Source organism: Physeter macrocephalus, chromosome 14 (assembly GCF_002837175.3).
Source record: "Physeter macrocephalus isolate SW-GA chromosome 14, ASM283717v5, whole genome shotgun sequence".
NCBI classification, from domain to species: domain Eukaryota; kingdom Metazoa; phylum Chordata; class Mammalia; order Artiodactyla; family Physeteridae; genus Physeter; species Physeter macrocephalus.
Genome location: NC_041227.1, coordinates 121,173,195 through 121,195,317, shown reverse-complemented (window position 1 = coordinate 121,195,317; position 22,123 = coordinate 121,173,195). Strand labels below are relative to the sequence as shown.

The 22,123-nt window shown below is 42.1% G+C and overlaps 2 protein-coding genes across 10 annotated transcripts in view; one reads left to right on the top strand and one right to left on the bottom strand.

Moving 5' to 3' along the window:
* Positions 1-22,123, top strand: part of POLG2 (DNA polymerase gamma 2, accessory subunit) — an 80,790-nt gene that overhangs the window by 25,487 nt on the left and 33,180 nt on the right. For 4 of the 7 annotated variants that reach the window (XR_008619138.1, XR_008619137.1, XR_008619140.1 and 1 more), the window contains exons 11-12: positions 17,493-17,657; positions 21,432-21,522. Coding sequence is in view for 1 of the 7 variants with exons in the window: in XM_007125945.3 (XP_007126007.1) it covers positions 16,994-17,042 (49 nt within the window). In the remaining 6 variants the exon portion in view is untranslated. Of the gene's footprint in view, positions 1-16,993; positions 17,471-17,492; positions 17,658-21,431; positions 21,523-22,123 lie in introns of those variants that run through there. The other 3 variants (XM_055089980.1, XM_055089981.1, XM_007125945.3) reach the window with 1 other exon arrangement.
* Positions 410-21,604, bottom strand: MILR1 (mast cell immunoglobulin like receptor 1). 3 transcript variants are annotated; one of them, XM_024130116.3, is made up of 8 exons: positions 21,401-21,469; positions 19,788-19,855; positions 14,716-14,976; positions 9,850-10,134; positions 8,109-8,222; positions 1,859-1,948; positions 1,077-1,145; positions 410-659 (listed from the first exon to the last, which is right to left on the bottom strand). In XM_024130116.3, the coding sequence occupies exons 2-8, from the start codon at positions 19,789-19,791 to the stop codon at positions 607-609; spliced, it is 876 nt and encodes a 291-aa protein (XP_023985884.1). In that variant the 5' UTR covers positions 19,792-19,855; positions 21,401-21,469; the 3' UTR covers positions 410-606. The 3 variants fall into 3 exon arrangements, with proteins under 3 accessions (XP_023985884.1, XP_007126010.1, XP_007126011.1); XM_007125948.4 differs by lacking the exon at positions 19,788-19,855 and having other exon boundaries at positions 21,401-21,604; XM_007125949.4 differs by lacking the exons at positions 8,109-8,222; positions 19,788-19,855 and having other exon boundaries at positions 21,401-21,604.

Here is a 22,123-nt window from a genome sequence, read left to right as displayed (position 1 = left end):
AAATCTTAATGACTGAGAAAGTCCATGGAAATCAGTATAAATAATTTTGTAGGCTTCCAAAAGCTGCGAGCAGATTTTAATGGCAATGGATAATAAATGTGTACTTGTTGAGTAATCTTGCCTTCCTCCAGTGGTGACTGCAGGTGCCATTTTCTTCAGACACCTTTTCAAGGTCACCAGTTTTTGTGTTAGAATTTAGACATGGCTTTTGCTTTGTGTGTCTGCTTCTGAACCTTTAATGGGCATGGGGATGGGTAGATGATCGTTGTAATGCTTCCAGGATGCACTTATGAAGAGCACGGTGGTTGAACAATGATTCTTTATTAAATGATGTGGTCGTGGGGGAAATGGTCCATGCCTAAAAATAGCAAAAGCATTTAAAAACTGTCACTAGTCAGGATCCTATCTGACAAATCTGTTGTCTGATGACATGATTGGATGTATCTGAAAGGGCTAAAGGAATAGTGTTTAAACATGAAAAACAGTGATTCACTTTAGGTAACCAGGTGAAACCTTTTTAAATGTCAATCAAGTTTGCTTTTTCGTTATGTAAATCAGCTTTATAAAAAGCATCTTACCCTGAGATGTAGTTTCTATCTTTAAATCTCAGAAGATGAGTTCAGAATAGACATATCCAGTTTTACAATCATTGCAGGTTTCTATAATATAAAAGAGAAAATAATTCAGTAAACTTAGGATATATATCCATAGAAGCTCTTAAAAAATTCTATTTTAATAGCTGGGTGGCCTGACAGAACCAAGTATTAACTGTTTTTTTTTTTTCCGGACTATATTAAATGATTTATTCTTGAAAAGTTTTTTGAAGTGCACCTGCATCCTTCTCTCTGGATTTTTTATATGATATTCTCCCCACCACATCCTTCTCTCCTCCCCATCTACCCATCTCCTGATGAAATTTGTTAGGAGCCGTGGTACTGATTGCTGTTGGTTTCCTAGGGTATGCATGTTTCCCCCATTCATCCCATCCTTGGGTTCCTAAAGCCTGGGAGTATGGTGACCTCACAAAGACTACTGTCCCATTTCGATAGCATCCCTTATCCCAAACTGTGGCTCACCCTGATCTCTCGGTGCCACCTCCTGGAACATGGGGGTGGTATAATGTATCTCCTGAGAGTATTCAGTCCCTGGATAAAAGACAAGAAACAGAGTTATTGGGCCTATAATCCAAATCTCTGATCACTTGAGGGCAGTGGCTTGCCAGCTACCCTCACAATGTCATGTCACCTCTGGACTTTGCAGAGAGTACTTACCATCTCGGGCTTTGGAAACACATTGCCTTGGTTCTAAGCCTGGCAAAGATTTCTCATCTGTACAATGGGCATGATATAAATTGGGAGTTAGTGGTGTTTGTACCAGACAGGGCAGGTAAATTGCTTAGCATTGTGCCTGGCACATGGCTGGCCCTCAGTCAACGTTGGCTGGTATTGTTCTCATTGTTGGCCAAGGTCCTGGGTCTGTTTACTATAAAGCAGCAAATGATGCCAGCCTTAAGAGGTGATCATCAAAGAGATTGGAACACAGTGTGGATCATTCTGAACTGATAGAAAAAAATCTCCAAGATATGTTGTTAAGTGAAAAAATCAAGGCGTAGAATGACATATCTATGACATGCTACCATTGCTACCATTTATTTAGATGCTAACATACACATAAAATATCTGCGGAAGGATTTTAAAAATTGGTTATTGCCCCTGGAAAGTGGGATAGGGTGTCGGGATGGGAGGGAGACACCATACTCTGCTTCTGCAATTTTTTACACATGTGTCTGTATGACCTTAAAAATTTTTTAAAGACAAAAACCCCAAACCAACCAAAATCGCCAACAAAGTTCTCTTACCTGCTTGATTTTTACAGATATTTGCATATATTCCATCTTCCATGGGTGTATTTCCATAGACTCTGGGTGCATTATCTTTCATAGCTTTTCCTGTATAAATTGGTGCAGAATCATTAAATTAAACTACTTCAGCCACAGGAGAGGAATTCCCCAGAGTTCTGAAAGAATGACCTGCTCCAGTGGCCTAAACTGTTGTCTATTAAAGGAAAACCATAGACTCAGCAAGGAGTCCATAGCATCTGCTTCTCTAAGGCAGGAACCCTTCTGATTTATTTTCTTGGATCTGCAAATAACATCCTTTGTCTATCAGATTATGCTTGAGATGGCCAGAGACACCTTTTCTTTCCCTCGCTGAAAAGAATAGGCTGTAAAAAGCTTTGTAATATCTGCAAGAGATAGTAAATTACCCAGCTGAGTTCCATTTAGTCCTGGCCAGTACTCAAGAATATTAATTCCACTTTTGTAAGACCCTGCGCTTTTTGTAGGAAGAGGAGACATGTTTTTTAAAAGTATGAGATGCAATAAATTTAAGAGGATTGAAATCATATCAAGCATCCTTTCTGATCACAACAGTATGAGACTAGAAATCACCTACAAGAAAAACACTGCAAAAAACACAAACACATGGAGGATAAACAATATGCTACTAAACAACCAATGAGTCACTGAAGAAATTAAAGAGGAAATTTAAAAAATACCTGGAGACAAATGAAAATGGTGGAAGCACAACCATCCAAAATCTAAGGGACCCAGCAAAAGCAGTTCTAAGAGAGAAGTTTATTGCAATACAATCCTAGCTCAGGAAACAAGAAAAATCATAAATAAACAACCTAACTTTACACCTAAAGGAAATAGAAAAAGAAGAATAGTTAGTAGAAGGAAAGAAATAATAAAGATCAGAGCAGGAATAAGTGAAATAGAGACTAAAAGAAAACAATAGAAAAGATTGGTGAAACTAAACTGGTTCTATGAAAAGCCAAACAAAATTGATACACCTTTAGCTAGGTTCATCAAGAAAATAGAGAGCTCAAATAAATAAAATCAGAAATGAAAGAAGTTAAAACTGACACCACAGAAATACAAAGGGCTGTAAGAGATTACTACAAACAATTATACACCAATAAAATAGAAAACCTGGAAGAAATGGATAGATTCCTAAAATGTACAATCTCCTAAGACTCAATCAGGAAGAAATAGAAAATATGAAGAGACCAATTACCATTCAATGAAATTGAATCAGTAATCAAAAAACTCCCAACAAACAAAAGTCCCAGACCAGATGGCTTCACAGGTGAATTCTACAAAATGTTGAAGAGGAAGGAACACTTTCAAACTCATTCTATGAGGCCAGTATCACCCTGATATCAAAACCAGACAAAGACACCAGAGAAAAAGAAAATTACAGGCCAATATAACTGATGAACATAGATGCAAAAAGCCTCAACAAAATATTAGCAAACCAAATTCAACAATATATTGAAAGGATCATACACCATGATCAAGTGAGATTTATCCCAGAGATACAAGAATGTTTCAATATCCGCAAATCAACGTGATACACCACATTAACAAATTGCATAACAATTATGTGATCATCTCAATAGATGCAGAAAAAGGTTTGGACAAAATTCAACATCAATTTATGGTAAAAACTGTCAACAAAGTGGGTATAGAGGAACATACCTCAACATAATAAAGACCATATATAACAAGACTGTGGCTAACATTATACTCAATAATGAAAAGCTGAAAGCATTTCCTCTAAGGTCAGGAACAAGACAAGGATGCTCACTCTTGCCACTTTTATTGAAAATAGTATTGGTAGTCCTAACCATAGCCATCAGACAAGAAGAAGAAAAAAAGGAATCCAAATTGGAAAGAGAAAAGTAAAACTGTCACTGTTTGCAGATGACATGATACTATATATAGAAAATCCTAAAGATGCCACCAAAGAATTAGAACTATTAGAACGAATAAATGAATTCAGTAAAGTTGCAGGATACAAAATTAATATACAGAAATCAGTTGCATTTCTATACACCATAAATGAACTATCTGAAAGAGAAATTAAGAAAACAATCCTATTCGTAATTGCACCAAAAAGAATAAAATACCTAGGAATAAATCTAACCAAGGAGGTAAAAGACCTGTACTTGGAAAACTATAAGACACTGATGAAAGAAATTGAAGACAACACAAACAAATGGAAAGATATACCATGCTCACAGATTGGAAGAATTAATATTGTAAATGACTGTACTCCCCAGGGCAATCTACAGGTTCAGTGCAATCCCTGTCAAATTAGCAATGGGATTTTTCACATAATTAGGACAAATAATTCTAACATTTGCATGGAAACACAAAAGACCTCAAATAGCCAAAACAACCCTAAGAAAGAACAAAGCTGGAGGTATCATGCTCTCTAATTTCAAACTGTACTACAGAGGTACAATAATCAAAGCAGTATGGGACTGGCACAAAAAACAGACGCATAGATCAATGAAACAGACTAGAGCGCCCATGCTTGTATGGGCTTATATGGTCAATTAATTGGTGCTTATATGGTCAATTTACAACAAAGGAGGTAAGAATGTACAATTGGGAACAACAACACAGTAAATGGCATCGGGAAAACTGGACAGCCACATGCAAAAGAATCAACTGGCCTACTTTCTCACACCATCTACAAAAATAAACTCAAAATGGATTAAAGACCTAAATGTAAGATCTGAAACCATAAAACACCCAGAAGAAAACATAGGTAGTATGCTCTTTGACATTGCTCTTAGCAATATTTTTTTGGCTCTGTCTCCTCAGACAAGAGAAGCAAAAGCAAAAATAAACAAATGGGACCACATCAAACTTGCACAGTGAAGGAGATTATCAACAAAACAGAAAGGCAGCCTACTGAATGGGAGAAGATATTTGCAAATGATATGTCTGATAAGGGGTTCATATCCAAAATGTACAAAGAACTCATACAACTCACATCAAAAAACCAAACCCAATTTAAGAACAGGCAGGGACTTCCCTGGTGGTCCAGTGGGTAAGACTGTGCTCCCAATGCAGGAGGCCTGGGTTCGATCCCTGACGGGGAACTAGATCCTGCATGCATGCCGCAACTAAGAGTTCGCATGCCACAACTAAGAGCCCGCATACTGCAACTAAAAGATCCCGCATGCCGCAACTAAGACCTGGTGTGGCCAAAAACAAATAAACAAATTTTTTTTAAAAAATTACCCCATTAAAAAAAATAAAAAGTAAAAACAGGCAGAGGAACTGTATAGACATTTTCCAAAGAGGACATACAGATGGCCAACAGGCACATGAAACGATGCTCAACATCACTAAATCATCAGGGAAATGCAAATGAAAACCACAATGAGATATCACCTCACACCGGTCAGAATGGCTACCATCAAAAAGATAACTAACAAGTGTTGGCAAGGATGCGGAGTAAAGGAAACCCTCATGCACTGTTGGTGGGAATGTAAATTGCTGCAGCCAATATGGAAAACAATATGGAGGTTTCTCAAAAAATTAAAAATATGATCCAGCAATTCCACTTCTGGATATTTTTCTGAAGAAAACAAAACACTAATTTTACTACTTTTTTTTTTTTTTTTTTTTTTGCAGTATGTGGGTCTCTCACTGTTCTGGCCTCTCCCTCCGCGGAGCACAGGCTCCGGACGCGCAGGCCTAGTGGCCATGGCTCACGGGCCCAGCCACCCCGCGGCATGTGGGATCCTCCTGGACCGGGGCACGAACCCGCGTCCCCTGCATTGGCAGGCGGACTCCCAACCACCGCGCCACCAGGGAAGACCCAAAACACTAATTTTAAAAGATATATGCACCCTGTGTTCATTACAGCATTATTTACAACAAAGAGCCAAGCTATGGAAGCAATCTAAGTGTCTGTTTATAGATGAATGGATAAAGAAGATGTGGCATGTGGTACACACACAATGGAATATTACTCAGCCATAATGAAGAATGAAATCTTGCCACTTGTGACAACATAGATGCACCTAGAGGGTATTATGCTAAGTGAAATGAGTCAGACAGAGAAAGACAAATACTATATGATTTCACTTATATGTGGAATCTGGAAAACAAAACAAATGAACAAACATAACAAAAAACAGACACGTAGATACAGAGAACAAACAGGTGGTTGCCACAGAGGTGGGGGGTGAATGAGATAAGTGAGAGAGATTAAGAAGTACAAACTTCAAGTTACAAAATAAATGTCAGGGACTTCCCTGGTGGTGCAGTGGTTAAGACTCTGTGCTCCCAATTCAGGCGGCCCAGGTTTGATCCCTGGTCAGGGAACTAGATCCCACATGCATGCCGCAACTACAAGTTTGCATGCCACAACTAAGGAGCCCACGTGCCGCAACTAAGGACCCCAGGTACCACAACTAAGGAGTCCGCCTGCTGCAACTAAGACCCAGTGCAACCAAAATAAATAACAAAATAAATATATACAAAATAAATGAGTCACAGGGATGAAATGTACAGCATGGGAAATATAGTCAATAATACTGTAATAGCTTTGTAACGAGACTTATCATGGTGGTCATTTTGTAATGAATAGAAATTCGAAGCACTCTGTTGTGCACCTGAAATTAACATAGTGTTGTAGGTTAATTATACTTCAATTTTTAAAATGTTTTGCATTACAAAAAGAGATTTTTTAATGTATAAGATGTATACATTTTGACATCTGTTTTCAAGTTTCCTGTCAACTGAGTCCTGGATTTCCGTGAATTAGGACTTTAGAGATGGAAGAAGGCCAAGAGCCTAACATGTGTCACTTAGTTCTCTCCCCAGGTCTGACAGTATCTCCCATGGCCCCATTTTACAGGTCAGAACGCTGAGGCTCAGGCAGGTGAAGGAGCCCACTCAATGCCCCGAAGCTCACTGGCAGGTGTCGGTCCTGAGACACAAACTGTCTTTTGTGTAAATCTCAATATTCCTCCGTAGTCGTGTGCCAAACGAAAAGGCCACTTTGAAATCTTAACTAGAGATCGTAAGACGTGAATTATGAAAAGTAGTAAATGGGGTTTAATGCAGCATTTAAGGTGGGGCAGAGAGTATGAGGCTTTTTTTGTCTTCATGTACTGAGCTTCCTCCGAGTGGCAGACCCAGTGAGGACACTGAAAACTACAAAGCAAAGCTCTGGCAGTCTGAACCCACTACATCATTTGCAGGCTTTGTGCAAAATGAAAATGTGGGGCCTCTTGTTTAAAAATTATTGAGATTTGTACACCTACGTTCAAAGCAGCACTACTCACAATAGCCAAAAGGTGGAAGCAATCCAAGAGTTCATTGATGGGTGAATGGATAAACAAAGTGTTTGTGTGTGTACACATATGTGCGTGTGTGTGTGTGTGTGTATATATATATATATATAATGGAATATTATTCAGCTTTTAAAATGAAGGAAAAAAAATTTTTTTGGCCGCACCGCATGGCTTGTGGGATCTTAGTTCCCTGACCACAGATGAAACCCGTGCTCCCTGCAGTGGAAGTGTGGAGTTTTAACCCCTGAACCTCCAGGGAAGTCCTGAAATGAAGGAAATTCTGACACGTATACAACAGGGATGAACCTTGAGGAGATTGTGCTAAATGAAATAAGCCAGTTACAAAAGGACAAATACTGTATGATTCCATTTATATGCGGTTTCTAAATAGTCAAATTCATAGAAAGTAGAATGGTGTTTGCCAGGGGCTGGGAGGACAGAGAAATGAATGGGGAGTTACTGTTTAATGGGTACAGAGTTTCAGTTTTGCAAGATGAAAAAGTGGATGGCTGGTGTTGGTTGCACAGGAATGTGAATGTACTTAATGCCACGGAATGTATACTTAACAATGGTCAACAGGGTAAATTTTATTGTTATGCATATTTTACCACAATTTAAAAAAATTTTTAAATGTATTACGAATTTCAAGACAGTGACAGCGGAGCATTAAACTGTCTCCTTAGCACGGGGCCCTGTGTGACTGCACAGGTCACACACCTGCAAGCAGTCTAAATAGGGAAGTCTTTACCAGAGAAAAGAGAACTGTGTTACATGTGAACCGTTCAGGAAGTCCTTCATTACCTTCTCCTTTTGCATCTTTTCCTTCTCTTCTCATTTTCTTCACATTCCATTTCTGATTCCCCTTTCCCTTCCTCCTTGCCCTCACCCTGCTGTCTGTATCCAAAACCCAGGGAAAACAATGGCAAAGCTCCTAAGGAACTTACTTGCTTTGTACTTTGGTAGCATCCAAAATGCCAGAGTTGGGATTATTACTATTAGCACCAGAAGCAGAAACCCCAGAAGCAGTAGCTGCAGGCAGAAAGGACAGCTGTCTCCTCCTGGAAGAAGACAGCATTCACTGGTCACTGCACAGCCTTCTTTTCCAATAATATTGAATTGTGAAATGTTCTGGAAAGGGTGATCACGACTGTCTCCTAGGTTAACCAATGTACCCTGCACCCTGAGTCCCTGCCCTGCAACTTGAGAGTTAACTTGTTAGTGAGGTTCTTAAGGTTCATACCAAGTCCATCTTCCACAAGGGGTCATATACAAGGAAGAAAAAGCAGCACAGCATTTAACAGACAGATGTTGGCTACGTTGTTAGGGTCATAAGCCTGAGAACAGCCTGGCCATTTATTGGGCAAAGGCTTTAGTCATGTCGGCATGATTTATGTCACCCAAATACCTACCACTTATTGAGTGTTAATTGTATGCAGTCATTGTGTTAAGCACTTTACATGCATTACCTCATTTTTCTCATTGGTATTACTCCCATTTTACAATTAAGTAGAGTAAGACTCAGAGAGGTTAAGTGACTTTCCTAAAGTCACACAGCTAGTGAATTGAAGGCTGTGATTTGTAGGCCAAAGCCTGACTCTGGAGCCTGACTCCAACAAGTTGCCTCACTTGTCAGAACTTATTGAACACCCAGGTGTGGGCTCTGATCTTCTGAGGATGAGGCCACATGAGGTGTTCAATGCCCAATTGTGCCTGCTACCTTTGCTAACCTAATTTTTGTTCTATCCTCCTACCTCGACCAATGTCCCTTCATAAGGCCAGATTTAAATCTAAAATTCTCAGACTCCTCAGAGTTCTGCACTGGAACATGACAGTATGGGGAGAGCCAGCCCCAGCCCTAGCCTGGGCCCCTTTCCACCCAGGCTCTGACCAGCATCCTAAGGAGCCTGACAGGCACGTGGACACCCCCAGCCTGCATGGCCAAATGCCATCCCCCCACTCCCCACAAACAGCTCCCTTGGTGTGGGTCCAGGAATGTTCACATCCTTACCATGGTCCACCCTTGGGAGGATGAGCTGGGAAGGAGACTTGTGCAGGCCCTGGAAGGTGGGTTCTGATCTGATTGGGTAGGGAATTCAGGTCTAGGAACCTAGAGTAAGGTATAGAAAAGTGGGGATATAGGGTCCAGGCGGACAAATCCCCATGGCTTATGGGAAGCTTATGGGAAGGCACATGGCTAAGAAGCACCAGAGCAGTGCCTTCCAAAACACAAGGTTGGGACAGGAGCCATTCTTGCCTCAAGGAAAGGGTGGCACTGGAAGTCTAGACTCACCAAGCATTAAACAGCCAAGCAGGTGAGTACAGGTGTTGGAAGTGAATTTTAAAAATGATTTTAAAAAAGCAAAAGAAAATCAAGAGACCCAGCAGCTTCAAGAAAGATGCAAATTCTAATGCGACTGCTTAGAACCTGAGCAGTGAAAAGTCAAGACAGGAAGCAGGGTCAAGTCAGGAAGTCTTACTATTGATACAAGGTCCCTTCCTGCACCAGTTTCCAGGCTTTTCTTTGGTTCCTTTATGGCAGAAAGCAACCCCATCAGAACATGTGGACCCTACAGAAGGAAGAGCATTTGGAGGCAGGTGGGCAAAGTGGGAAATGGGCGGGCAGAGGAGTAGCTGGTTTCTGGAAGTAAATCCAGATCCTGTTGGGAGAGTTCAGGTCGCCTTTACCTGCTGAGGGTATGGTGACGAGTTGACTGTATTTTGCATGGTCAGGCAATCTGTTTTTAGCTTCACACCTATACTCTTTCCCTTCTCCAGTGTTATTCTTGGTCAGGTTAAATTCAGCAGGCTCTCTTACATTCTTGGAGATAGCTGGTGATATGGCCATGTTTTTTTCAAAGAAAGTATAATTGATGGGCAGAGAGCCGTTGAATGAGATGCAGCGTAGCATTATGTAGCTGTCTGTTTTTGTTTGAACAACACTGATGTTCAGCACTGGTGCAGTCACTGGATCTAGAAAAATAAAAGTGCACGTTAAACAGATAAGCAGATTGGGTTCACTCACTCAGTCCACAAACATGGATGGGAGCCCTACTCTATTCCCAGCTGTTAACCCAAAGATGAATGACACCCCTACTGAGAAGTCAAGTTGCTCACAAGAAGCTCCATCAGGAAGGATCAGTGGGTATGTGGTTAACCCCGTGCCTCGTGGCATGAACCAGGTTCCAAGAAAGCCAGAGGGTGGAGGACGTCTCTCTGCTTTGAGGAATCAGAGCGCAAAGTTGCCTTTCATCAGAATTCACAATTTGTTTGTGGCTGATAGTATAATTTTGTCAAAGATCCAGCTCCAAGTATGTAGTTGAGAGGTGCTTTTATTCCCAATCATTGTAAGATTGTAGTGGGTTTTTTTTTAATCAAAGAAATCTAAAAATATCATCTTTTCTAACTGTATTGTCACTTACAGAATTCGGCTGTACAATTTTATTTCACTTCCTCCCGAAAGAAGGAAGTAACCCTGATAAATAGTCAAGGGAAATTCTTGACCAGAAATGAGTGGGTCTGGTAAGCTCTGTAAGATCATACCCTATATAATAAATTATATAGCTGGATAGTGGGAGAATCCAGCTGTATAATTTATTATATAATTCATTAATAAAATAGTATTATAGGGAAAGGAAAGATAATTTTTGAGTATCCATCATGTGTCCGGGTCACTACCCACATTATCTTGTTTCACTTCACAACAGTACTACAGGTGGACAGCTTCATGCCCATTGCACAGTTGAGCCAACTGTGATTCAGAAGCCACAGAGCTAGTAAATGGCAGAGCCAGGGCCAACTCCCAAGCATATGCGTTTGTTTTTAATAACATTGTACCAATTTAACGATTTGGTGCAGAAACAATGAATTATGTTTCATTGTTTAAGTCCAATCAAAGAAAATAATTTAGAGTCTTCTTGCTCCATCCCTCCCCTGAGCAGGAATCCCTGTGGCAGCATCCTTGACAGAATGGCACCCAGTGACGGTGGGGTGGCCTCAAAGAGCAACTTTGTTTGGAAATAGCATCAATAGGATGTTTTTCCTATGGAACTGAAATCTACCTCCTGTAATTTTCAGGAAGGAGGAATTGAAACATTCATGAAGAAGCAGAGAGCATGGACTTGTCTCTGAGATAAGATGATTCAAACTAGAAGTACACTTCCCTGAGAGCTTGTAAAAGGACTGGTAAAGTGTATCACAGCATCACAGTGATCAAGGGAAGGGAGTGGTGACTCTTCAATAAATTAGTTATATTTTTTAAATTAAAGGAGTCCTTTAATGGGACTTCCCTGGTGGCACATTGGTTAAGAATCCGCCTGCCAATGCAGGGGACAAGGGTTGAAGCCCTGGTCCAGGAAGATCCCACATGCCGTGGAGCAACTAAGCCTGTGCGCCACAACTACTGAGCCTGCGCTCTAGAGCCTGCAAGCCACGACTACTGAGCCTGTGTGCCACAACTACTGAAGCGTGTGCACTCTAGGGCCAGCGTGCTGCAACTACTGAAGCCCACATGCCTAGAGCCCGTGCTCTGCAACAAGAGAAGCCACAGCAATGAGAAGCCTGCACGCCACAACAAAGACCCAGTGCAGCCGAAAATCAATCAGTCAGTCAATCAATCAAGGGGTCCTTTAAGTCTCATTCAGTTGCCACCTTCCCCAGAAAACTTTTCCTTAGTCCTCCAGGCGGAACTTCTCCCTCTTCCTCTGCCTCCTGTAGCACTTGGTCCCATCCTCTTAATAACTTTTCTACCTCTTATTACATGATCCACTTGGATGTCTTCTGGTCACCTCAAACATAACCTGTTTGAAACTGAACTCTAGTTAATCTGATAGTTAATGAATCAATTGGTAGGTAGATAAACATATGTTAAAATCCTGTTCTTTTTAAAAATGTTTTTATTCAATCATTCATTTATTTTCATTGTGCTAAGATCAGTTAACATGAGATCTACCTCTTAAAGGAAGTGCACAGTACAGCACTGTTAACTATAGTCACAGTGTTGTACAGCAGGATCTCTAGCACGTACTCATCTTGCATAACCAAAACTTTATACCCATCGAACAACTTCCATTTTTGCCCATCTCAGTAAACGACACCACTCCTCGTCAGCTGATCACACTTGACATCTGGAAGTCATTCTTGGTTCCTTCCTCACCTTTACTACCTGTGATTCCAAATCTAATCAATCAGCAAGTCCTGTTGTTTCTTTCTCCAAAATATATTTTGAATCCATCCACTTCTCTCCATCTCCACCCTTGTTTGTCTCCTGGATGACGGCAAAAGCCTCCCAACCGATCCCCAACCTCTACCCTTGCCCTGCCCCACCCAGGATGAATTAACATTGAAGATGATAAATTGGGCCTGATAAATAGGCCTGACTTGGCTCCCCCTCCCTTTCCAGTCTCACCTGGGGTCACACTGCCCTCATCAGACCTCCAGCCATACCAGTGTCTTTATTAGGTCCTTCCCAACAGCCAAGTTCCTTCCTAAGTTGGAGCCCCTGGCACAGGTTATTGTCCCTTGACAAGATCCTTTTTCCCCTGTCTCTTCACATAGCTAACCCCTTCTCATCCTTCAGGGCTCTTCTTAAATGCCATCCCTGTAGAAAGGCCTTCCCTAACTACCCTATCTAAGGAGGTCACTCCCCCATCCCCGACCTTTCTCCATCACTGTGCCAGTTTCTTTTTCTTTATAACAATCCACACAGTTTGTGATTATGAATTTATTTGCTTGGGTACTTGGGTTTTATGCCTCCCCAAATAGACTGTAAGCTCCACCAAGGCAGGAACTAATCTATATCCAGGGCTCGGCACATCGGGGATATCATTAAATATTTGATGAGTGAATCAGTGATTCATGAATTTGTGTTCACGGCTCACATCCCTTACTGGGTTGGGAACAAGATCATGTCTTAGGCATCATCAAAACCCTGGCAACATCCAGCACAATTACTTGCATGGGGTCAGCATTCAGTAGGTATTTATTAATCTGACCTAAATGAAGATGATACAGGCTTTTATAATCTATTTAAAAAGTTCTACAGGATGGTGTAATTGCTGTAACACATTGCAAGAAACTTGTGCATTTGCTCTGAAGGCGGGATGTGGGAAGATTGTATACATATCTGTGGGATGGAAGCTCAGGAAATGAAGACTTGGGGTTTTTTAAATCAATTGATTTAAGGCTTGCTTCAGCCTTGCGCAGGAAGCTAGTGGTACACAGGTTCCCTGATGCCTATTCTGTTGCTCTTTCTGCAAAACCAGGCTGCCCAGTCCAGCAGGAATCTGACCACCAGAGAATATTATCAGCCAGGGTACTGCCCTCATATCATCCACTACATCCCAGACCATGTTTGCGTGGTCTTCTTCTTTTTACATTTCATTTACCATTATGGCTTCCAATGAGTTTGTGTTCAAATTTGTCCTAAGATGGTTGGCTGTAATCCAGAGCCCATGGCATCCCTTCAAGTCTTAATGCAGAAATTTGTATCTGTAACATGTCTCAGGGAAAGTATCCACTGCTATCATTAGATTGTTAAAATGGTTATAACCTAAAAAGCTGAGAACCGTTGACCGAGAGCAGAGGCGTCCAATGGAACTTTCTGTGATGATGGAAATGTTCTGTGTCTGTGTTGTCTAATACAGCAGCCACCCCACATCTGTGGCTCTTGAGCACTTGAAATGTGACTAATGAGACTGAGGAAATGAATTTTTTAATTTCAAGTAATTTTAATTAACTTGAATTTAAACTTAAATAAAACGTGTGGCTAGTGGCTACCATACTGGAGAGCACGGACCCAGAGAATCACTCAAAAATTCAATCAGTAAGTCAGGGCTCCTCTGTTTGGAAGACTCCGGGTACGTGTATTACCTGGAAACACTCTCTCCCTTTCCCAGGAGTCCACTATCAAGGTCACCTTCATGGATGAGGCCATTAATGCTAGGTTGTGAAAGGCTTGGGGTGGGAAGATGGGAGAGAAAAATATAAAAGTAATAAAATGTGGCTGGGGAGTTCCCTGGTGGCCTAGTGGTTAGGATCCCGGGCTTTCACTGTCATGGCCCAGGTTCAATCCCTGGTCGGGGAACTGAGATCCTGCAAGCTGCATGTCGTGGCCAAAAAAATGTGGTTGGGCAGGAAGAGTGCAGGCTGATGGCCATTGCAAAGGGAAGAAGGTGGGAAAAGACTGGGGCTCTGGAGACCCTTGCCACAGGGTCCAGCATTGATTCTAAGACTTCTTATTTGAATCTTAAGAGAAAAAGTCTTTTTTTACCTACACAATGAGAATCTTAGAGTAAAGCATCTAGAAAAGATCTCAACAACTTTTCAAATTGTTGATGTAAGACTTTTTGTTTTGGGCCATCAGCATATTATTATCTGAAACAGCCAAAAGTATTTGGAGAGAAAGTGAAATGGAATTATTAAGAAAAAAGATCTCAGTGACATACTTGCCAGGCTCTTGAGGGAGTGTTAACAAACAGAACAGAGAGCCCATCCTAGAACAGGAAAGAATCCCTCCAAATCACAGGGCCACCGAGTAACAAGCACCCTACTTACCGACAAATGTGAAGTTGAACTCACGACTGTATTTTGAACAGTTAGAAACTTGGGCTTTGCATTTGTAGGGGCCCACGTCACGGGCTTCTGAGATTGTTAGGTTAAAAGTCATGGGTCCATTCTGGATGCTCAGGCATTTCTCACCCCGAAACAAAAAATAGGTGATCCGCAGTGATTTGTTCTGGTTGAAACAAGATAGAGATACATTCTGACCCCTCATGACTGCATCCATTTGTGAGTTCAGATTTGGAGAAGGGAATTCTGGAAAGCAAAATAACACAAGAGAAAGTCCTTGTTAACATCCATCAATAATAACTCAGTGGTTGTCTACCCACATTTTGTGGGTCAAGGTGGTGGAGACCCTCTGTTCCTGGTGAACTTTCCAAAGATAGGGGACATTTCTTGCCTGCACAGCCAGGCTGGACAGTGTGTGAGGAAGCCTCAGTGCCTGCAGAGGCCTCTCCCAGTGAGACGGGTAGCCTTACCAAGCTCTTTTGTGCTGGCTAGGAACTAACTGGTCACCAGTACCAGACAAGGTCACTCTGTGACCAAACTAGAGCAAGACAAAGACAAGATGACTCCATAATCATGTCTGAACACAGATGAAGACATGAACATGGTCCAAAACACAAAAATGGCCAAGTATCCCTCTAAACTTAACAATATGATTGACTGCTGCTTTTTTATCAGTCAGAGCTTTTGCCTTGCACTGCTCTTCTTACCTTTTAGATAAGAATTATTAAGATTCCCAACCATATCATTATTTCCACTTCCTAAAAGAATCCAATTCAGAGTAAAGCCTGCTGCCTTGAATCTTCCTCCAAGTTACCTAACGCAGATCTTACTGTAAGATGCCCTCTTGCTTACTCCATGGTATGCATTTTCTCTTAAAACTCAACTTGGTTCAACTACACGTGTGTCCCTGGTGATCTTTGGCTAGAGGACGTTAATAGTTTGTACCTCTAAAAGATAAGGACTCTGGTAAAAATAACAATACCATTATCACACCTAAAAATTAACAATATTTTTAAAGTATCATCAGATATTTAGTTAGTGTTCTGATTCCCCCAATTGTCTGATTTTTCTTTCAGGATCCATAATGTTCTATTGTAGTTAGTTGCTATGTTTCTTATGACTTTTTTCATCTGTAGACCTTTCTGTCTCTCTTCTTTCCCCCTGCACTTTTTGTTTTTTTAAAATAAATTTATTTATTTTATTTATTTTTGGCTGCATTGGGTCTTTGTTGCTGCGTGCGGGCTTTCTCTAGTTGCGGCGAACAGGGCTACTCTTCGTTGTGGTGCACTGTCTTCTCATTGTGGTGGCTTCTCTTGTGATGGAGCATGGGCTCTAGGTGCACGGGCTTCATTATTTATGCGTGGGCTCAGTAGTTGTGGCTCGCGGGTTCTAGAGCGCAGGCTCAGTAGTTGTGGTGCAGGGGCCTAGCTGCTCTGTGGCATGTGGGATCTTCCCGGACCAGGGCTCGAACCCGTGTCCCCTGCATTGGCAGGCAGATTCTTAACCACTGCACCACCAGGGAAGCCTTTATTTGTTGAAGATAGCAAGTTGTTTGCTCTGAAGTGTATTCCATGGTCTGGATTTCATTAATTACATTCCCATGCTGTCCTTTCCATATTCTTCTGTCTCCTGTCAGAGGCTTGATGAAATTCAGATTTGATTTTATTTAGCAAGAACGCAGCATAGGGGGTAGGGTGCACTTCCATTAGGAGACACAGAATGTCTGGCTATCTCTCTTTTTGTTTGTTAGCCGACTTGGACAATAATTATCCAGAAAGCATTATTTCATTAGAGGTTGCAAAATGGTGATATACCAATTCTATTTTTCCTTCTTCATTTATCATCCATAATTATCTGAAGAGAAGCACCCTTGTCAACTCTTTGGTTACACTGAGGTACAGTTTGCATAGAAAAGGGAGGATAGGGGACCCTGGTCGTCCAGTGGTTAAGACTCTGTGCTTCCAATGCAGGGGGTGCGGGTTTGATCCCTGGTCAGTGAACTAAGATCCCACATCCCACGGCCAAAAAGAAGAAAAAAGAAAAGGGAGGATAAATGCTTGGTTCTCTTCTGTTACTGACCAATTTTGAAAATAATGAGTTGGTTTCCTAGCATCTTGTAACAGTGAGATATTTCCCTTTATTGTTATTATTTTTTAAGAATCATTATGAACTCATAGATTTAAATGTATTTGATGTGTCTCAACCCACAACCCATTACAATTATTTTATTCTTATTGTCTCTTTTTTTTTTTTTTGGCTATAGGGAGCATCTCCAAGCTGCCTTCTGGATCTTTTTGCCACAATCCCAGTAGTCTCTGATTGCTTGTGTGCTTGAATTTTATTATTTAAAAATGCCAAGGGAAGAAATAACCCTCATCAGAAAATCTAATGTAAAAAAAATATAAAATATAAAAGAATTAAGAGGAATATAAGGGACTTCCCTAGTGGCGCAGTGGTTAAGAATCCACCTGCGAATGCAGGGGACACGGGTTTGAGCCCTGGTCCGGGAAGATCCCACATGCCGCGGAGCAACTAAGGCCGTGCGCCACAGCTACTTAGCCTGCGCTCTAGAGCCCACGAGCCTGCACGCCTAGAGCCTGTGCTCCACAACAGTAGAAGCCTCTGCAATGAGAAGCCCGCACACCACAACGAAGAGTAGCCCCCACTCGCCGCAACTAGAGAAAGCCCGCGTGCAGCAATAAAGACCCAACTCTGCCCAAAATAAATAAATTTATTTTAATTTTATTTATTTTTTTTAACAGGAGAAAAGCATGCATATTTAATATAAGTTCACATTAAAAAGCATACACATTGTTTAATGTAAGTTTGGGTGACGCCGGAGCCCTCGTAAGGAAATGAAGACCCAGAGAAGAGGCAAAACCTGAATGCTTTTTGTGCTGGGTCGGACGAAGCGGCAATGTGGAAAGGTAACTAGAGTCCGTGGGAGGCTGAAGGAGGAGGAAAAATGCTTTAATAAGGTCTGCTTGTGCAGAATTCTCTCGGCCTGGACTTCCCATCCTGAGGATAAGATCATCCATGTGGGGTGATTCCCTGGTTTCAGAGAGAAAGGGGAGGGCAGGTGCCCTCTTGCCCTGCTGCTTTGTGAGGGTTGTTGGCTGGAGGTGATCATGGCCAGAGTGCATCTTTCAGGGTGTGTCCCCCCACCCTCCATTCCCCCCAACACCCCGCACCAGGAAGAGTCACAGCTGTGAACTGCTCCATGCCTCATTGAACCAATTTCTCAGCCCTGAGAATAGGTCAGTTTTGTTAAGCAGCTGTGTCTCATTTTAGGAGGCGGTGTTGGGGGTGGGGTCCCGCCAAAGTGAAGCCTTTGTACGGGCAAAGCCATCAGCGTTTAATGGGAGGTACTTCTGTAGAAACAAAGGAAAAGCCAACTGTCCAGCCTCGTCTGAGTCCAGAGGGTGGTCAGCTGGGGGGACTTCCAGGAGGGTGGTCTCCGTGCCTCCCTGGATGGGGGAGGGGCAAGGGCAGGTGGTGGCAGTTCTGCTGCTTTTCCTGGGCCACAGTTGGAATGTGACTGTGGCGTCGGGTGAACTCTGAGCAGCCCCCACCCCGGCATCACCGAGGTTGTTCACATATCAGTGCAGCAAGAGTAGATTGAACATGTAGGTCTTTTATTGCTGACAGAGAGATGTGGCCGTTCGACACCCCACAGGGTGTGCTGTACTTTTACTGAAACAGAGTTCTCTCCCTGAAATCACCCCCATTCTTAATAGAGATAATTGAAGATTAATTTGTTTGCAAAATCAGTCTGGTTTCATTAAACTTGGCCTGATTATTGATATCAGTGCAGCAAGAGTAGATTGAACATGTAGGTCTTTTAAGTCTGCTTTGCTGGAACTTTTATAAGGAATTCCAGATTAGACTTTTAATAGCCTCTCAAGGCTAAGAAGCCAAGTTAGCAACTTGTCACCAGACTGTACCTTCAGTACCCATGAATTTGGGTGAATTCCTCTCTTCTCGATGTCCCCAAGACATCCTGAGACCCCTGGACCTGCTAAGAAGTGGCCTTTACTCACTTGTGAGTAAAAAAAAAAAAAGGAATATAGGGAAATGTTTTTTATATCACCTGCTTGGAAAAAGTCTTCCAAGTAAGACACACGAAATAGGAGCCATAAAGACTGAAAAAAATAACTATCCTAAAACTTTAAACTCCTCTATGGCAAAATTAAGAGAAGTAAAAGGCTAGAAGAAAATACTTAAAACACAAACGAAAGCATAGTATTCTTTTTATATACATAAACCAACAGCAAATTAATAAGAAAAAGACAAATAAATGGGCAAATAATCTGAATAGGTAATTCCCAAAAGAAGAAATAGTGCTGGGGTTGAGGGATGGCTTGGGTGGAGGAGGGGTTTAGACACCTCAAAAATGCCAAAACCTCCCTCCTTCTCTTTGATCTGGACAATTAATATTTTCTCAGCCTTATGTAAGCTCAGCTTCAAGATGAAACCTTGCCTCTCTTTCCAACCAGATAGCCATCCCTAAATGTCCTTTATATGGGTGTACTAGAGCTTTCACAGTCAACAAACATGAAAAACAAGCTCAACTTTATGAGTGATGAGGCAACCACGAATTAAAACATGGAGGGCTTCCCTGGTAGCGCAGTGGTTAAGAATCTGCCTGCCAGTGCAAGGGACACGGGTTTGAGCCCTGGCCCAGGAATATCCCACATGCTGTGGCGCAACTAAGCCCGTGCACCACAACTACGGAGCCTGCGCTCTAGAGCCTGCAAGCCGCAACTACTGAGCCCACGTGCTACAACTACTGAAGCCCACATGCCTAGAACCCGTGCTCCACAACAAGAGAAGCCATGACAATGAGAAGCCCACACACCTCAAGGAAGAGTAGCCCCCACTCACCGCAACTAGAGAAAGCTCGCACACATCAACGAAGACCAACACAGCCAAAAATAAATAAATGAATTAATTTTTTAAAAAACAACATGGAGATATTATTTTGTACTCATCAGAGTGACACAGATTTAAAAACTGACTGTATCCACTGTTTGAGAGGGTGGGAAACTCACACTTACCCATGTGCGTGGTTAGTGTTGGTGACCATGCACCAATTCAGCGTGTGGGGAGGGCAACTTGGCAGTATCTGTAACAATTCAAATGGACATGCCCTTGGACCCAGCCATTTCACTTCTAGGATTTTATCCTATATGAGCTCTCACACACTCATGTGTCCACAAACATGTTGTGTACAATGATGTTTACTGCACTATTGTTTCTATTACAAAGGAAAAAAATGGAACAACCAGTAAGGGGATGATGGTTCAATGAATTATGGCCGTGGGACTTCCCTGGTGGCGCAGTGGCTAAGACTCCGCACTCCCAGTGCAGGGGGCCCGGGTTCGATCCCTGCTCAGGGAACTAGATCACGTGCATGCCGCAACTAAGAGTTCGCATGCCACAGCTGAGGAGCCCGCAAGCTGCAACTAAGACCTGGCACAACCTAATTAATTAATTACTTTAAAAGATATTAAAGGGCTTCCCTGGTGGCGCAGTGGTTGAGAATCTGCCTGCCAATGCAGGGGACACGGGTTCGAGCCCTGGTCTGGGAAGATCCCACATGCCGCGGAGCAACTTAAGCCCGTGAGCCACAACTACTGAGCCTGCGCATCTGGAGCCTGTGCTCCACAAAGGGAGAGGCCGTGACAGTGAGAGGCCCTTGCACCGCGATGAAGAGTGGCCCCCGCTCGCCGCAACTGGAGAAAGCCCTTGCACAGAAACAAAGACCCAACACAGCCAAAAATAAAAAAATAAATTTTTTTTAAAAAAGGTTTAAAAAAAGATATTAAAAATTATCTTTAAAAAATGAATTATGGCTGAGTCCTACTATGAATTGCCATGCAGCTGTTGAAAAGAAAGGCACTAAATCTACATGTTCCTCTTAGAAAGATGTCTGGGATATATTGTTAATTTTAAAAAGGACAGGTCACAGAAGAGTTTGTTTACTATGATATTGAAACAAAAAGGATTGTTAATAGTGGTTGCTTCTGGAAGTGGAGAGGGGAGAGGGATTGAGGGGATATAACAGAACTTTCACATTTTATAGTATAGTAACAACAACGACCTGAGCTAGCGTTTGTTGATGGTTCCTCACACACTCGGCTCTGTGCTGAGGCACATGGCTTGTCTCAGTCCTCACAACAACCCTCCCAGGGAAGTGCTTTTATTTTCCCCACTTCACAGAGGATAGAAATTAAGCTTTAAGTGGTTTCCTCGTGCGCACAGGCTGCCAGCTGGAAAACGGTAGAACCAGGGTTAGGACCACAACAGCCTAGCTCTATGGTGATAAACTGCCTCCCAGGAAATATTTTTAGTGTTGCTTGACTTATTTTACAACAATTATATGTTGATTTTTCTAATTAAAAAACAACAACAGAGAAAGAAGGAACCATTTCATTGTAAAAAAAAATAGAATCTCAATATTTTGTCTCTGAGTCTCAGGAAAGATTCTCCAACTCCCTTGCTAAAATCACTTCATTTTAAACAGTAGGTCATGGAAACGACTCTCCCTTTGGTTGTTCATCAGAAAGCACTGAAAAACCTGTTCATGAATGCACATGATTTAATGCTGACAGTCTCACCTTTTCGGTGAAAACAGCTTTAGTACAAGAGAGAAGTAAATGAAACTTACCATTTGTTTTTCTCATTCTTTCACAATCCAGTGCAGCCTTCTGAACTGAAAGAGAGAAAAGGAACATGAGAAAACTCTTTTTCCACATGTTGTTTTGGTTTGGAGATTCCAGCTTCAAAATGGTAAGTGAGGCTTATACTTGACAGCAGGAAAAATGCCCCCAAAGAACAGTCTGTTCAAATGGCCCCCACGTTCTCCTAAATGAAATCGGGGAGGAGGGCAGAGGAGGCTTGGTGGCCTCCAGGGTTGGTGAGTCACATAGAGAACTTCCTCCTTTTTGACCGAGTTAAAGAAATGGGAGTTGCGTGGACCAGCCTGACATAAGATGACTGGTTGATGTGACCCTGTGCTCCTCTGTGAGCTCTTGTAGGCAGAGAGAGATGTGACAGGTTGCCTCTAATTCAGGCTGGCAGGGAAGCTGGACAGTGGGAAAAAGAAAAAGTATTGTCTTTATGCAAACCCACCCAATCGTCTCTTTCTAGATATGGCCTGTGTCCAAAGGAATTTAGTGGAAGTTTAGTTTAGTCTTGGGAAGCAATATTGACTGTGTAGAGAGACACAGAGAAACATGGCAGCAGAAATGCCTGATTGTGTTAATTGCTGGTTTCTAGGCCCCACTCCAGGCTTACTGGGGATGAAACCTGGGACTCTGAATTTTCACAAGGGCCCAAGCAGTCTCAGAGTCTCTAAATTACAACCCTGAAGTGGCTAGTGATTGACTTC